Here is a 17,632-nt window from a genome sequence, read left to right as displayed (position 1 = left end):
TAAACAAGTAATTGGAAAACAGTATAAATAAGGGGCTGATCCATGTAAATGTATATGGCAGGAGTCCTATTCAGTACAGCCTTATTCAGCGGCCATGCGTCAAGTCATACCCGCAGGGGAACGAAGCCCTAATGAGGGTAGCTGCTAGTTGGCAATTTTTAAACAGATAATGGAGCTTATGCAGTGTGCCATGTTTAATATTTCAGTGTAGTGAATACGACTGTTACTGACACTTTTAGATTCCTTATAAACATCATAGTATCGTTCTTTAAGATACTGTGCCAGGTTTGTAGAGCTAATCGGCTTTCTAGTCAACGTGCTAGCCACAGCTAGCTTTGGGGGCTTTTCGACATCCTTTGGCTGTTCTTGTTTGTTTCGCTTAGAGGCAAAATACCTTAAACAGCTCTTCTACCTTTTTATACTAAAATGGATCACAATGGCTCTCCCCCAATGCATTTTCAATGTTACAGTAAATTTAAACTTCCAGCAACAGCTTATTGTTTTGATTCTCGATTAAGGTGCTGCACCAGATGGGTGTGGCTGAGTCTGTGTTTCTGCACTTCTACCGTGCAGAGTAGTGTGCCAACTCGGGAAGGCAAGAATGTCTCAGTTTATATTGATTTTGACGTGAATGAGTAGATTTTCAAAAATTACTGTTTTTAATATTAATTATATTGAAAGATTAATTACTTTGACAACCTATTTAGCAATACTACAGAACAAATGCACAGAAGGGGTGAAGTTGGAGCATTACTTTCTTAAAGTAAAGATACGAAACAGTATGACAGTGTTACAAGGGAAGTATAATGCAGAACTAATTTCCTTCCAGCATATATTTTTCTTTTAAAGAAATGAACATTAATGTATTTATGTTCAGACATGTAAGAACAGAAAGCCTGCAAACACACAAATACAACATGCAGAGGAGTAGCGGAGCTCTCATTTAACTCGTCCAGCTTTCCTCTGAGTCAGTCATATTTGATTGACTTCAAACAAGCACAGTTGAGCTGATTTGAGTTAAAGGCAAATGGGAGTCATAGGATATTTAAAACTGTATTTAATCCCAGATTTCCAAACAATAAAATAAAAATAATTTTTACAGTCCTTCTAACAGTGACTCTTTAACAGCAACATAAATACTGTCTTGAAAAAACAAATTCTCTAAAAAATTAAAACAATCTCCTTGTGAATATTGAAAAGATTTAATCAGTTCTCCTCAGATCTTAACAAGACAACATCAAAATAACAACAACCATTCCATCTGTGAGGTCCAGCCACCTCACTATGTATATAGTCTCCAATAGAGTTGTTTTGTTTCCTTCATGTTTCTAATTCTTTTACATTTCTAAGGTGGTAACAGTGCTCAGTTTTAGATCCAGAAGGAGTGTAGAATGTAGTAAAAGTCTGTGTGTGCAGGGGAAGGTGGTGAAGGCCTGGGGGGTGGGGTGCTAGTGCTCCGACCATCAGAAGAGGCTGGTCAGCGTTGTCTGTGATGGGCTCCGGCACTCGTGGACTTCCATACCACCCGCCACCGATGTGAGTACAGAAGTGACAGTAGGCATGGTGGGGTTGGTTAAGTCTGTCAGGGTGGTGGGGGTGCTAGAGGGGCTCATGGAAGCGTTGGAGATCTCAGAAGCTGGGCCTGAGGGTGTCCCACCTTGCAGTGTAGAGCCGTCTGATGCCTTGTCCAACCCAGTGCTCTCCTGTCGCAGCAGGTTCCTCCTGAACTTGGCCCGAGCATTTTGAAACCAGACCTTTAAAAAATAGCCAAGAAAAAATAAATCTTTAATGATTTCTCATGACCTGAATCAGAGCCGGTCCAAGGCAGTAATGGGGCCCAAAACAGAGTTTAGTTTGAATCCTTCCAGCTACCGCTGGGCACTGCACTTCAACACATATCAGTGTTCAAACATTTCTGCATTATACATCTCACACAACAACTATATGTATAGTTTACAACTGCTAACTAATATTAGCGACACAAAATTACATTCATTGATTTAACAACTGTGTGCTGTTTCAATTATTATATATTTATAGCAGCCGGAATAACGTTTGGATTAGGGGTATGATAAAATCTCAATATTTTGTGAAATTTAAACGTCACAATATATCCCTTCAAAATGAAGTCTGTTTCATGAAATGTTTTTCAGTTGCTGTTAACATGTGGAGTCATCTGGTAGTTAGTGTATGGAATTAATATGGCCTCCAGATATGAAGGTGTGTGATTTAACTTGACAGATGGTATTTAAATTTGAGTTTTATTTTGAAATAATGAAGTAGTTCTTAACTAGTTGCAATGTTGTGTTGACAGAGTCAGTTGATAAAAAGTAATCGTTGAGCTGGCCAGTAATGCTCGGTTACATGAACCTTAAAGAAACCTCAATCAGAGTGACCGACGAGATATGAATGATTATAAGCTCTGTGAGAATATGCTAGGACTGGCTTCTGACACGTAGCTTCCTGTCGGTGCCAAACTAAAAGGCTATTTCAGTTTTTAATGAATTTGGACTGTATTTGATCATCTCAAGTGCAAAATTCAAAATGATTAGAATTATTAAACCTGAACAGAATTATTTTAAAATTAACAGAGAAATTTTATGACAAACTTTGGGACTTTTTTTTTTATATCAGGTCCACTTTAGAACTAGAGAAACATAAAAACCAAAACATGTAGACTGATCAAACCTGTTCTGGAATATTAACACTGATTATGCTTTTACTATTATTGTGAAAAGAAAACAAATGGGGCTTCTTAGTTTTTCCAAAAATATTGCTAAAATTATGTCTCGTTGGATGTACCATTGCTCCCTTACAGTGCATCTTTAAAAGTATTCCCATTATTTCATACATACAATTAAGTTCAAAATTATACATCACCCTGGAAGACATAGGTTGAAAATCAGGAAGTTTGTTTCTGAGAGGGTGAGACACTCATCTCTCAAAATATAATACAACGATTTAAATGAGTATTAATTTTAAAATTACAATTTATCTATTTTTATTACTGTTTTAAAAGAAAATGGCACTTTTTATTTTATACTCTCAATAATCAATAGAAAACACTTTAATAGTATTACAGCAACTGACCAGGTTTCCACTGGTAGGTTGACAATAACTATTGGGTAATGAGCCCCAAGTCTTTGAGGTCGTAAAGCCTTCTAGCCATGACTATAATCTTTATCTCCAGCCACAGATTATCTGTTAGATAATCACTGGCTAGGCCACTCCAAAACATTCATATTCCTTCCAGTCAGAAGAAAAGTTTTGGTCAAATTAAAAGATTACTAAAACTATACATCGGCCAGAGGCAAGAATAACTGAGAATTTACCTGGGTGAGCAGATGACACACACACACACACTCAGCTGTGACACAATCCCACATATATCCTGCTTTAAAAAAAAGCATAGGAATAGGACAAGTAGAGAAAGGCTTTTTGACCTCAACTTTGCCTAAAACTGCTGCTCAACACAACTCTTTTGAGGATTGCTTTGCATAAACTAGGCACTTATCAAGTCCCTTTGGGATGCTTTAAATATGAGAAGAGATGAACCTCTACTTGAAAGGTTGGGAAAGGCCTTCAGGTGTCTGACTCTGAGGTTCATGTCAGAGAATCAGTAGCTTAGAGATCGAAAATCGCAGCCTCTCCAGAAACAAAAAGAAGAAAAAGTGGCATCAGACTTTTGTTTAAACATCTGGTCTCATTGATAGACACCATTTGGAACAAACACAAAAGAAATGTGAAAGTCTCAAATGTAAAAGATGCAGAGCTTGCTTCAAAATTTTTCAAGACTTGAAAACTATTTTATAAAAATTTTGAAAAACATGGAAACAAAAACGACAATTCACAAAAAACAGCAGGTTTATCATGTCACATTTTCAATTCAGTGAAAGGCTTTAAGTAGAAATGCACCAGATATCTGAATCAGACAAGTTTACCTCGACTGGTTGAACTAAAAACACTGGCTGTAGAACTAAAAAAAAAAAAAAAAAAATCAGAATCAGAATCAGAATCAGAATTGGCAGGTCAGAGCTCAAAGAATACTGAAAACCGGTATCAACCAGCAACGTTAATCCAGAAAAGTCTCCCCCCAGTAGTGAGGGTTGGGGCTTAAGAGGTTAAACTGTGTGTTTGTGGATGTGTGTGTCTGTGTGTGCGCGCGTGTGTGTGTGTGAGCGTGTGTGTGTGGGTGTGCATTGTTGCTTGTCTCTGAGATCATCTAGCAACCTGTGCATGGTGTATGCTGTATTTTCCATCTTGACTGGTGGTATGGGTCTCAGCCTCCAACCTCTAAACTCTGAACAGGATTCATCAGGTACAGAAAGTGGATGGATAGGATTTAGAAAGCTCCCTGACAGATATTACAACCTAAAACGTTGAGACAATCTGGTTACATACTGGATTACTTAATTGATTTTAGAAACATTAACATGTGCAGAAATATCCACCGGACCCTCCGGTTCCCTTTTCTTTTTTATTGTCATTGGCTCACTGTTTTAGTCTTCTGGCTTGCTGCTTCGCTGCCATCAGCACAGAACACTTTTTTAAACTCTCAGTTTTCTTAACTTAGAGAATGAGCAAGTAAACCGTAAACATTGCAAAGCATTTTCATGCAAAAATGTCCTTCCTTGCCTTGGAAGATGGAGAGCAAAATGGTCAAATGAAGGAGAAAAGTATTCAGTTAAACTAAAAACAGAGCATGAGAACCATTTGCTGTGCTGCTGTGATAATGTTCCTGAGATATTTTACACATCTTAAAACATAGATAAAATTATGTTAATACCCAAACAAAAAGTTTGCATGATTCCACACACTGCACCAAACAAGCTGAACAGCTGATGAAACTTTCTCATGATTAATTCTATACATTAGAATCATTTTATAGGCATTTTTAAACCACTGACTAATTAGACTTTTATGTTTCCTTTTTTTTTGTTAATTCATTCATAAAATAAAGCCGCCTTTGATAAATTCCAAGCAGATCCGTATTATCTCCAGCGGAAGATTTTTCCCTTTCCTCTGTTTGGACTCAGCAGTGGGCGTATCTCTTTGACTTTTTAAAGCCTATTTGCTAATGTTATAACTGGAGTCTGGATAAAAACATGCTTGGAAAACACAAAACTGTGGTGCTGTGTACAAAAGTTATAAATGCCTTTACATTTGACGGGCAGTCACAGGAAAAGGCGCCACAAAAAAAGAATCCTCGTCTGTTATGTTTGCACATAAAAATCCAGAGCCCATGGCTTCCTTTATTCACCAATCCTGTGAGGAAATTCTAATTGACCCGTCTACAGTATTTAGGCATAAAAGCACCTGTGATTTCTGCACTTATTCTCATGTTTGCTATGCTGTTTTTCTGACCACTCCAAAGAGCAAGACTGGCCACCAGTTCAGCACTGAAAACACCATCCTCCATTTATTGCTAATCTTTTCCAAGAATTTGTAGTAAACTAATATTAATGACAATAATAGTGATGAAAAAGCAGCCTGTGACAGTAAAGGAGACAGTGTTGAATGCTGAGCCTAGTGTTGGAGCGTGTTAGCGACGCAATCATGACAGAGCCATGGGAAACAAACGGCAGGAGAGGCTCTTCAGCCAGAATAACAGGCAAGAAATGCATCAAAGCAAAACGACTACTATGTTTCCTACAAGCTCTAATCAAGGCAGTAGTGTTTATTCCTTCTGTTTCACATGTCCGTTTAAACACATGAAAAGGAGGAACCTCTCCACAAAGTGTTTTCATCTTTCTCTCAGTTCCACAGATAAAATAGTTGTTTAAGTGGAAATCAAAAACCCATTTGTGCTGTCTTTACATATATTAAAGAACGTTTTCTTCTTCATCCCTCAGTCATCATCAGAACAATATATATCAACCAAAAATTTAGGGTCACCTTCAGTCTTTATAAGGAAACACACAAAAGGCTGTGTTAAAGAGATTGCCGTAATTTGTTATCTTCCTAATTAATAAAAGTGTTGATACATTTGTTGTACTTCTATAATTTCTTTTTTCAGAGAAAAAGGGTAAAAACTCTAATTCTGGCTCGGTTTAGTATTTACCATTTTTTCTTCAGATAATTTCAGAAACAACTAATGAACAGTAATTTCTTACAAAAAAACATATTTTCCAATTGGAAACAAGTTGATTTGCAATGTGAACAGGGTTATAAGAGAACTACTTTACAACTGAGCCGCAGCTGCCTCTCCCACTCACTACAGATTTTTCAATAAGTCGGCAGCAGGGTTTAGGGGTGACCCTTTTTTATGCAGTTTTAGTCTTTTAACTAAAGACTAATTTAGGTTTAGTCAAAAATCCTAAATAAACATTCAAGAGCTAAAGAAAATTGAGTCTCATTGGCTATTTTTCCAACTTGTCCTACCTTTTAGCATGACTAAAATTAGATCTAATCAGATTTGATCAATATTTTTGTCTCATTTTTATTGATTTTCGAAAATTTAAAAAATGTTGTTAATAGTTGTCATTACTTTAAAGGAGTTTTATTTGGTTTTCTTCTTCCAGAAAAATGTTTTGGCAAAAAAATGACAACGATTTTATTGAAAACATGTCACAGTTCTGAAATGAACCACAGTCTCCTTGTTCCAGACAGTTTTGCCCTCCAAACACTGGACATTCACAGAATTTGTTTTATTGCTGCCTACGGTCGGAGAGATGTTGTCTTTATTTAGCTTAGAAAAATATGTCAAAATAATAACTTTCCTTATCCCAATCATCCCATCCGAACTTGGTCTCAGCAAAGATGCTGAAAGTCGGTCTTTGTTAGCTCATTAGATAAACCTCAGCTTTCAACCTCGTTTAGGCATTAGTAGGCGTCTTGATGTCGACAGCTCTTTGACTTTCACCTTTTAACCAGTTTTACATTGTTTACATTGAAGACAATTCTGTCTTTTCTGTCTATTTAATGAAAATTTACTCACTTTGCAAACTTATACCATATAATTGTAAGTCATTTTTTGTGTGCTATGATATTTCCTTCCCGGTTCAATTACAGAAAGTGTGAACCCAAAACGTTAGAGACTGCGAAGATTACCTGTAAGACCCGCTTGGTGAGGCCCGTCTTCTGGGCAAGCTGCTTCAGGTCCTTGGCATCCGGGTTGTGGTTGATGGCGAAGTAGGATTTCATCGTTCGCAGTTGGTGGTGCTTGAAGGATGTTCGCATCCGCTTGGTCTTCTGACTGGAGCTGTACTGAGAGTCCCGGTCTATGGACTCGCCGTCGTTCTCATTACAGCTCAGCGCTGTGGGGAACAAGGGTAATAGGGCCGGTTGACACGGCTGAACAGCATCACTATTATCGTTTTTATTCCTCTGCCACTGATTAGCTTGACCCTGCAGTGTTTGTATGCCAAACTCTCATATGGTCCTAAATTTCTAATGACCGCAGTAATGAGACATTGTATGCCTTAGTGCAATCAAACAGCTTGTAGGGCATCGAGACTTCTAATAAATAATCGATTCCACATTTGTAAGCTAACTTCAGAAGAGACTAGATAGATAGATAGATAGATAGATAGATAGATAGATAGATAGATAGATAGATAGATAGATAGATAGATAGATAGATAGATAGATAGATAGATAGATAGATAGATAGATAGATAGATAGATAGATAGATAGATAGATAGATAGATAGATAGATCCCATCCTGGGAAGAGGTGAAAACGTAGCTTGGCCAAGCACGCTCACGCTCCCAAACACACAGCAACCACTAAGACAACAGCACACATACAGTATATTCATCCCAGCCTGCAAATTTCTTGGCAATATTCAAGGTGTTGCAGCATGCATAACAGTTCAATATCGGAATGTTGTAAATGATGAATATGAAGTGAGTGAAAAGCACCAGAATAACACTTTACTTAATTAGCCCATACACACCAGGCAGAACAAATGTTGTTTTCTGGCTAAAACATATGCTGAGGCGCCTTAACAAACAAAACAGAAGTAAAAAAAAAGGGGGAAAAAACAGTCATCTTAATGCCAGTTTCCTGTTAACTTCCTCACCCAGCAGCAGAAGGCAGAGGTAATGCTACCTGATTGGGGCCTGCTCAGGGGGTCACTCCATATCAGGGTTAGTCAGGTTAAGCCTTGCTGCTGTTTCTGACTGGAAACAGTAGAGGGCGCACTACGTCTTCTCTCTCATTGCTTCTCAGTCACCTCCATGTAGAACAAGTTTGTTCCAGTGAAGCAGGTGTAATCTGTTATGTGAGGGCAACTTAATGTTTGATTAAAAAAAGACTGAGATTTACAATAAAGACAGTCACTGCTTCCGAAGCAGGAGGGAAATATGTGCACTTTCTGCAGATTTTCAACTAAAACTAAATAATCTGTTAAACATTCTCAAGAATTAAAAAAGTCAAATAAAAATAGAAAAATCACCCATCAATACTTTATCTAGGTCCTGTCCACCCACAGATCTTGACACAAATCTTACATATTTTCTGAAGTTATAGCACTAAGCCTGCAAAGCCAAACAGGAAAGCCAGAAAACGCTGCTGTTAGGAGGTTACCATGCTGCCTGCTCTCTCTTCCAGTGAATAACCCATCGAATCACATCGATCTGGCTGCTACACACCCATTCTGGCCTTGTCCCAAAGCAAAGAGGCTCCAGAAGTGGGTGTGGTTTGTGTGTGAGTGTGTGTGGTTGGGAATGGTTCAGGGGAAGAGGGATTGTTAAGTGCTACAGATTTGGATAGAGCCTGACAAGTGGAAAAGGGCAAATGCAGAAGCAGGAACCAAGAGCAAAGATTTATAAATATAATTAAAATAAAAACACCAGAATAAAATGTATTAGTATGGCAGAAAAGATGACATAAGAAAACCCTCAACACACACACAGATATAACTAAATGGCTCTTCATTGTGTAAAGTTGAACGTACCTATGGCCACTTCATGTAAGAAAGCAAATAAATAAATAGATGTATGTGCAATTGTTGCAACAAATATAGTTAAATCTTTTTTGAGGATATAAGCCAATTGGATTGCTTCTATTCTCAAAATTAATTCTTTTGAATTTAAACTTTGTTATTGCAGAGGCATGCACATTATTGTGTCATGTAAAATCTCCCATAATCAGTGCACTGGACACAAAGTGGTCGTTTAAACTGCAGTATAAATTGTAGTATTGGTTATTTTAAATCAAGTTTGAGACTTTAGGCATTTATTGAGAAATCAGAAATGTATTTTTGTAACTGCAGATTTGACAAGCTTTGATGATCTCTCTAGAGAAAAATTAATTACCAGGAAACTATTGTTGTATTGTTAAAACTGTATCAGTGTTATTTATTTGTTCTTGACTAATCTTATTATTATTAATCTTATACAGGACAGATGTTCTTAGATTTAACGTTAGCGGTGTAAAAGTTAAAACATGCTCATCAACACTAACGCAAAGGTACGTTCCTGATTTTAACGCAACATCCCTCTCCTCCCTCTTTTGCATGGCCACACAAACATTTTGCAGACTGTTTTCTTACCCGCGTTGTACGCAGCTAGCTCGGCGCCAGGCCCCGGGCTCTTCCTCTTCCTAGGTCGGCCCTTCTGCACCGTGCTCACGCCGTTAAAGTATGATAGTCCCAGCGCGTTGGCCGGGCCCAGGCCCTTGTGCGCCACAACGTCCGCGTGGTTAAAGTGAGTCTGGTATTCTCCCTGAATGAGAGTCTCAAAGTGCATGCGGCAGTACACCAGGCTGTCCTTCATGCCGAAGTGGTCCCCGGTGGTCAGCATCTTGCTGCACGTGGTGCACGTGAAGCAGTTCAGGTGGTAGACCAGGTCCCGCGCGCGCATCACCATCTCCGAGGCCGAGATGCCCAGGTGGCATCGCGCGCACCTCTGCACCGAAAATCTTCTGCGGACAAAACAGAGTCCATGAGCGACAGAACGTGAACCCTATCATCATTACCCCCATTCCCACCCGGGAGAGATCCACTCTGGTGTGGGCGAACAACATATACTGCAAAGTGAGAACCGTGTCAAGTTTTCCGTAACTTCAAATAAATTCATATTCCTTCATTATATTCTCACACATTCCCACCCACGCTCAATTAATAGTGGGTCCATTATTTTAATAATAAAGTAGAGCCTTATCGTGTGTGTTTTATAAAGAAATCTCGACCGAACATTTTCTTGGTATAATTTTATTTTGAGAATACCTAAGTGAATATCTGAGTTGGGCTTAAACAACAAAAGCCTTAGTTTTCACTAGTTTTTGTCATCCAAACTGTTACTGTTCTGCAACAAAACATATATTTCCAAGCAGTTTGAATTTTTTGTTTAATTTTGTTAACCTTTTGCGCCCGCATAGGTCACACGGGACTATTTTAATCAAACTAACGCTTGCACAGGACGGAGGGCTTGGTGCAACTGGCATTAAAAGATCAACTGACTTTTAGTGTATGTGTTATAATTAGGGGTGCGTTGCACTGCATTGAATCTGAATGTGACTATAATATTAGAATGAATTGAATTTGGACTATGACTCCATATGAAGTGGGCCTGTTTGTAATAATGGTATCAGCTGTAATTCGGCTCTATAGGAACAAACTGAAATGAATTGGATAAAAAATGTGCCTTTGCAGGTTTATACACAGAGCAATCCAAAGTACTTTACGGGAAATATTATGGCAGGCGTCACATAGTTCTTACAGAATATTTATGTCTATAAGGAGCGTAATCAGTAGAGTTCGAGTCAGTGTAAAATTCTGCAGACATGCATTGAAATATTCCACTCTGCAGCGCGTTCATTATCCGCCAGTCAGTCGTTAAATTGTCTATAATTAAGCATCGAGTAAATCAAGCAGATGCAGCCTTGTAGAAGCTTTCTTTCTTGATACTCGGCGAACTTTCTCTAAAACAAAAGTGAACCCCCATTCAGCAGGACCGGATCTCCCCTCCCACCCCTCCTACCTGTAGTAGTCCTCCTTGCAGTAGATGCTGCCGTCCTTGCTGAAGCAGGTGAGCTCGGACTCCAGGTTCAGCTTGCACTCGCAGCACTTGAGGCAGCGCATGTGCCACTGCTTGTCCACGGCCAGCAAGTAGTATCGGTCCGCGATCTTTCTGCCGCAGCCCGCGCACAGAGCCACGCACTCGCTGGTCACGCAGGGCATGGCCTGCGACGGGCACGAGGACATGGGGGAAAGAAAAAATAAATAACTTAGAAATATTAATTATACAACAGCTGGAAAATGTGCACTGCTGAAACAGCGTAACTCCAACATGAGGAGCGAAGCCACATGATTTGTTTAATTTTAGGATATTTACGTCTCCACAGGTTTAGCAGTTCATTTCCTGAATGACTTTAACTTTAGTGGAAGCGACTTGTTAAAATGACATTATTAGTTATACATAGATGATTTTTTTTATTCATAATAATAAACGAAGTCTCCATTTCACAGATAACTTAGAATAATATAAACATATGCAGAATTGCTTTGTACCTCGATCAATTCTCTTTGTTTCTGCGATGGTTCTATAAAAGAATGCACAAATTAATTTTCTATTCAAAAATACACTTCTGTTGTCTTGTAAGAAGCTTTTTGAATTGGATGTAAATTTGCACTGAGGCCTCTGAGGTTATACACACCTCCAGGAATAAAGTGCTCTTTTTTGTCCCATCTCCTTTATTTTGATTTGAAGTGCAGCAGGATTATAGAAAACTTTCCCCACCTAAATAAAAAGTATCAGATACTGCGAGCAGAACAGAAAATAAAACGTAAAACAAAAAGTGTAAATACAGCGGTGTTTTATTAGTCTGCAAAAATACATGTATATTACATTATTTATATTTTGAATCAGCACATTTTAATATACTTATTTATGTGTGTATATATATTTGATGTTGCACAGCATAATTTCCAAAGCTCACTGAAATAGACCAAGGGACAAAAGAAAGTGAGATTTGTTTTTCTTAAATAATAGAAGTTGATTAACTTTGGCCTGGTTAATTCTGGCGTTTTGCAGCGACTAAACCAAGTTTTCTAGTTGCGGTTGAGGAATTCCCAATATTTCGGTTTGGTGAAGGGAAAGTTTGGGAAAATTAAAAGTAGCCTATCCTCAACAGTTATTCTTCTATAATGAGATTAAAATCAAGTAGAAGGCGGTGCAAGGGTGCAGCCACTGTCACATGTTTACAAGCGGCCATGCTGCCTACACTGTAGGCAGGGAAGGCCAAAGAAAAAAGAAACGAAAGTGTCCTACCGTCTCTGATTCTCCCATATCGATGGCCGAACTGATGGCCGCCGATTCGCCCTTTCCTCTCCGCTCCATTTCTTCCACCACACCGTGCACATCGCCCCCGGGGAGGCCATGGAAAAGCATCGTTGCCGCAGAGGGGAGGATGTTGTAACTGTTCTCTTCGGATCTGCAAGCCAAGATGTCCATCAGAGGCACAGGCACTGCGCCGGAACGCAGAGGGGACGCTTAGTTATCGGGCTTTTCTTCGCTGTCGATGACAAGTAAGAAATCCAGCTCAGGGATGAAAAAAATGAAGGAAAAATTGAACACGTGTTCTCCTCACTACGTCTCATCTGCCAATGGCAACCATCATCCGAATCTCTGCAGTTCTCATTATTAATAAGCTCTAACTAGTTCATTAACAGCCGCGTGGATTCCGAATCTTTGATTAAAATCAATTTTCTCACAGAAGGGATTTTTTATTTTGTTTTTACAAATAGCTTTTTTTTCTATATTTCCTGATCCATTTGTTGGGAGTAAACCGACTACGGAAGCTCCCGTTGCACGGCGCTCAGCCTCCTTGATGGGAGGAATATTTCAGGATGTCGGCTCTGTAAAGGAGCACTGACACAATCATCCAGTTTGTTCTGTGCAACTCTGGGCAGCAGCTTTTATAGCATAAAAAAAGCAAGAAAAAAACAAAACAATAAAAATGGTTGGGAGGAATGGTTCTCCTGTAAGATCAACAGTCCAAGTTGATTTTCTCAGTAGCTGCTTTAAACTACTTGTACCTGTCACAGACAAAAAAAAAAAAAATATATATATATATATAAAAATATATATTAATTTAAAAAACGCGCGGCCTTAGTGTAATAAAGTCCCGTCGGTGCTCTGAGGGCAGCACTTTCCGTTGTACTGCAGCTTGTTTAGTTCTTGTTTGGCCTCATGGCTGAAGATGCGTGTGCGTAACGGCAGTGGAGGAGGAGGAGGAGCTGGATTTACGCTCACTGAATGTCCGCTGAACCCGCAAACCGGCCGGTCCTCCGTCTAAGGTCCCGGTTGGACCCTCCGCTCCTTATCTACGGGCCCAGTTGCGTCATGACGCAGCGTTCGTGTTCATTGGCTCCGCCGCCGTCTCGGAACAGTTCAGCTATGTAGTTTCACCGAGAAAGAAGCAGATCTGAGAGAGCGTGTGGCAGCAGCAGCCGCGGTGCGCACTGTCCGCAGCTGCGGCTTGAATAGTCCGCTGGAGAGAAAGCGGGGGATGCTGTCTGTGTGTGTGTGAGTGTATGTGTGTGTGTCTTTGTGTGCGCGCGCTAACACAGTCTGCTGGGACCTCTATCCTCTCTTCACCTTTGCTCCACAGCCTCTGTAAAGCTCTCTGTGCGCAACTTGTAAGGTCTCCCGCATAAAAGACCCGCACTAACCTTGATTTTTACTCATTTTGTTTTTATTTTTTATAGTATGTTTTAAACACGAACATATTTAAACATACACAACAAATGGATCACCACGGACTTCATTTCCAAAGTTGTTGAAGTTTTCTCTAACAACCTCAAGTTTCCACTTTATACTTTATAGGTTTCCGTTTCATTTCCCATGAGGCCGATGTTGTGTGGAGATTGTTGTCCAGTTTTCTCTCCTCAAAAGTTAGACGTGAAGCTTCGTTTTTTATGATTTTTTTTTCATTTAGTTTTTGTTTAAATCCATAAATTAAACAGATGCAATCAATAAATAAGATGAATGGTTCTTTAGATATGTGGAGTTACTGTCCATTCAGCGTAAGAAGAGCGGTTAAATGTAGAACCTTATTTTAACATCATTCTGACCGCTTGAATTTTCTTCCAGAATTTGGTCATTTTCTCTCTAAACTTACTCTCTACTTTCTAGGATTTGACGTCACTTCCATGCGGGCCTAGTGTCATGGAGAAGTTGTTCAAGCAGTTTTTCCTTCTCACTGGGCCTCAAAACTTACCTATTACAGTTATTTATTAGAAAATTAAAAACAACCAAAATGGCAAATGTAAAATAAAAAAAATAAAAAATCTTGCTAGGGAAAGTTTAGCAACCCAGGGTATTTCAGGTAAAATACCACTTTTTTAAACACATCGTTACATTGTTCCCTTTTTCATTTTCTTTTATAATTATTATGTTTTAACCAGATTCGTGGAAATAATGTATGTCCATTTAAATGTCCGTTTTAGGCTTTCATTTTTTTTAATTGTCATCCATTTTTTTCTCAGATGCGCGGAAACGTCCTGCAGCCCGCAGACGGAGCCGAGCGTCTTGGTAGCAGCAGCTGGGGCTGCATGAGAGTCAGCGCTCAACTGATCCCGGATCCACTCGCTCTAATTAGCTCTCTGCTCTTAATTGGAGATTTTGGGCTGGGGGTGGGCAGGGGGGCGTGAGGGCGGAGGAAGAGGGGGGATGAGCTGGGGTGGACTTCGTCATCAGAGGACGTTTTGAGGTTTTATCCTGCTCCATAGACGGTTGGAGAAAATGACACGTTATCACATCTCTGCTGCGCGGCTGCTGTTGTTTCGAGGATCAGATGAAGCAGTTGATGAAGAAACTGAAATCCGTTGAGTTGTTCAATTCGCTGCTCAACCGGGCGACCTATACAGGCTCTATAATAAGGCGCCGAATTTTACTCTGTATCTTGATCTTTCTTTTAACCGAAAACAAAACACAACAATTAAGAGAAAGTCTACCTGTTCTCATATGCAACCCAATCCCTCCCGCGTAAAATAGCTCCCGCTTAGGCTATTGTGAAGTTTTAAAGCACAAATATGATGTTATTTCCTAAGTCATCATGCAAATCACCTCTCCTGTAATACCCTTAATTGAATACATGCATATTTATCATGTGCGTTTTCTACCCGCTTTAACGCTGGCTTTATACATTAAACATAGCTGCAGCGGGCATGTCTGCGGGCACTGAAGAAATGTGATATTAGGTGGTGGGCTGAGATTAAAGAATTCAAAAACCTGAGTTTGTATGTATTAGTGTGTGAGAAACTGGCATTTTCTCGTGGATTGGCACTGATGCCATGTATGCTGTAATTATCTCAATAACCTGAGCCAGAACATCCCCAGTATCAGCGCAGATCACAAGAGTTAAAAACAGTGGTATAAAATACTGCGAGGGATAAAACAGTTCAGTAGGATGTTTTTTTAAAGAGGCAAATTAATATCTTAGCCCACCCACCCCCACCCCAACCCTCCACCTAACACACACACATACTCAAATACAAGCTTTGTCTTTCTTAACATGGGGGCAGCAGACCCACTTCTCAGAGCTGGGGATATAAAAAGATGCCAAGAAGAATGAAGAGACCAACCGTCACTCTGTATACATGGCTCTTCTATCAGGCTGCACGCACTCACTGCAGCAAGGCCTACTCTTTAAGATTCGCTCTATAAGTTTATGGCAACTAAATTAAAAGGTGCATCAGACAAACAGATTACAGAGTGAATAAGAGAAGCAGTCTGAGTCCAAAACTAACTCTGCAACCAGACACCTTCACCAGTTTATTTTTTCTAAATATATTTTAACTAGACATATTTATATAGCAGTTATAATAGAATAGAGGACATTGAACAGAAGAAAAAAAAAGTATTGCAACCAGTTTTTTGGAGGGTACTCACTCAACTTAATTTCTAAGTAATTATTAATTTATTATTGTCTTTTGGGATTACTTTTGCACATTTGTTTTTGTCCTGCATAAAATAGGACATAAACCTTTACTTTGCTACTTCTCACAAGGTAGCATGTAAATCTTTTCCCTATGAATCACAGGAAGATGTGTCATTCATTGGCAGCAACTGCCTCAGGGCTATCAAGTTTGACTTTAACAGCGGTGCTGTGGCTGAACTAAAGATGGATGCAACGTCCTCAAACTCAATTCGTATTACTTTCCGTAACTTTTACTAAGCTGATATATTCTCACATAAAACAACATGTGCTTATTGTTTTCTGCTGGACACAGCACACAACTATGAAAATAATAGCTGACTGAACCATCTTCAGGGAAATCCCAATGAAAAGATTTCACTCAAATTTGTTCGCAAAACAAGCTACAATTTACCCAATATTCAACAGTTACAAACTAATGCTTAATTATTATATATTATGTAATGAATAAAATGTAATACCCTTAAAAATGTAGCGTACCCTGTATTTATTTATATATGTGCTTAATAAAGTTTGCGTTTCACTTTCTATCAGAACCATTTCTGTATTATTTTATATAATGTACATTTTCTATATGAATGCTATTTTGTTACATTATTATTATTATTAATTACTTAATATTATTATTTCAGTTATTTATGTAAAGCTAACAATACCATCTTTTTACTGTCATAAAATTGAAATTCTTGGGCTAAGAACCTTTTAACATTGTGCAAAAACATTTAGAAAAGAAACAGTAATCACCTATTTTTTATAAATAAAATACATTAAGGGTGTTTTAGTTGAAAAGCAGGCTTCAAAACTGACTCTCAAACAATGAAGTATCTGCAGTGCATTATGGTGTATATGTGCACAGTATATGTATGAATTTCCATGTAAATTCTTCTAGCGCCTGCCTGACGACAGGAGCGTGCTGAGTGTGCGGCTAGTATTGCAGCCACACACTCAGCAGATCCTTCTGCTACACTGCTGTGTGTGGAGGTCCTGGATGGTTGGCAGTTCAGTCCTAGTGATGCGTTGTGTCAATCTGGTCACATTATAAACATCTTTGCCATCGAGGGCATTACAGTTTGGGTTTAATGCAACCTGCCAGAGTACTCTCAGAGTCCACATACTGAACCACCTCTGTCCCTGCAGAAAAAAGAGCTGTCCTGCATTTCAGTATTACAACTGTCTTAGATCCTTAATGATGCTGATCCCCAGACCCTTGATGCTGCTGATTCTGGTTGCATTTCCTCCCTCAGTGGAAATCTGGATTTGCTCTCTGCAGTTTCCTCTAATACCCGATGAGCTCCCTGGACATGCTGATGTTGAACAGCAGGCTGTTGTTCCAGTACCACAACAGGCCTTTTACCTGTTCTCTGTAAAATATTTTGTTTTGCTTTGGATTGGAATTATTACCGTTCTTACTTTGTTAAAACACCTTTTGATTTAATTTGCTTGATTTCAACACCCATTCTTCTTGAATTCACACCTGCCATTAATTATAGAATCTAATTAACCTGACATAAAGTTCAATCATGTTACATTTAAGCCTAAAATTTTTAATACATCTGGCAGATTTAACTTTAATGTAATATTTTATTTTTTTTACATGTTTTTTTTCTGACTGAAAGCAATATTAAGGTTTTAGAGTGGACCAGCAAAAGTCTGGACATCAATCTGATAGAAAATCGGTGGTGGGAGCTAAACATTAAGGAGATGGCAATTAGGCCTTCCAAAGACTTGGAGCTCATCACCAAAGATA

The 17,632-nt window shown here is 39.0% G+C and overlaps 1 protein-coding gene across 3 annotated transcripts; it reads right to left on the bottom strand.

Annotated features, from left to right (window-relative positions):
• Positions 1–737: 737 nt before the first annotated feature.
• lhx2b (LIM homeobox 2b) lies at positions 738–13,393 on the bottom strand. 3 transcript variants are annotated; one of them, XM_047382526.1, is made up of 7 exons: positions 12,216–12,351; positions 11,602–11,705; positions 11,456–11,487; positions 10,926–11,128; positions 9,497–9,867; positions 7,051–7,256; positions 738–1,754 (listed from the first exon to the last, which is right to left on the bottom strand). In XM_047382526.1, the coding sequence occupies exons 4-7, from the start codon at positions 11,123–11,125 to the stop codon at positions 1,464–1,466; spliced, it is 1,068 nt and encodes a 355-aa protein (XP_047238482.1). In that variant the 5' UTR covers positions 11,126–11,128; positions 11,456–11,487; positions 11,602–11,705; positions 12,216–12,351; the 3' UTR covers positions 738–1,463. The 3 variants fall into 3 exon arrangements, with proteins under 3 accessions (XP_047238482.1, XP_047238481.1, XP_047238480.1); XM_047382525.1 differs by lacking the exons at positions 11,456–11,487; positions 11,602–11,705 and having other exon boundaries at positions 9,497–9,864; positions 12,216–13,393; XM_047382524.1 differs by lacking the exons at positions 11,456–11,487; positions 11,602–11,705 and having other exon boundaries at positions 12,216–13,392.
• Between the last annotated feature and the right edge of the window lie 4,239 nt (positions 13,394–17,632).

The sequence above is a fragment of the Girardinichthys multiradiatus genome, chromosome 12 (genome assembly GCF_021462225.1).
Source record: "Girardinichthys multiradiatus isolate DD_20200921_A chromosome 12, DD_fGirMul_XY1, whole genome shotgun sequence".
Lineage (NCBI taxonomy): Eukaryota > Metazoa > Chordata > Actinopteri > Cyprinodontiformes > Goodeidae > Girardinichthys > Girardinichthys multiradiatus.
Note: the sequence above shows the minus strand (reverse complement) of the source record. Positions and strands in the feature narration are given on the sequence as shown.

Excerpts from the sequence above, each read along its gene's own strand:
- lhx2b (XM_047382524.1), bottom strand. The coding sequence starts at position 12,398 with ATGGACATCTTGGCTTGCAGATCCGAAGAGAACAGTTACAACATCCTC. Across the intron at positions 11,129-12,215 it reads ATATGGGAGAATCAGAGACG|GCCATGCCCTGCGTGACCAG; the intron begins GTAGGACACTTT and ends TGCCCGTCGCAG. Across the intron at positions 7,257-9,496 it reads GCTAGCTGCGTACAACGCGG|CGCTGAGCTGTAATGAGAAC; the intron begins GTAAGAAAACAG and ends TGTTCCCCACAG.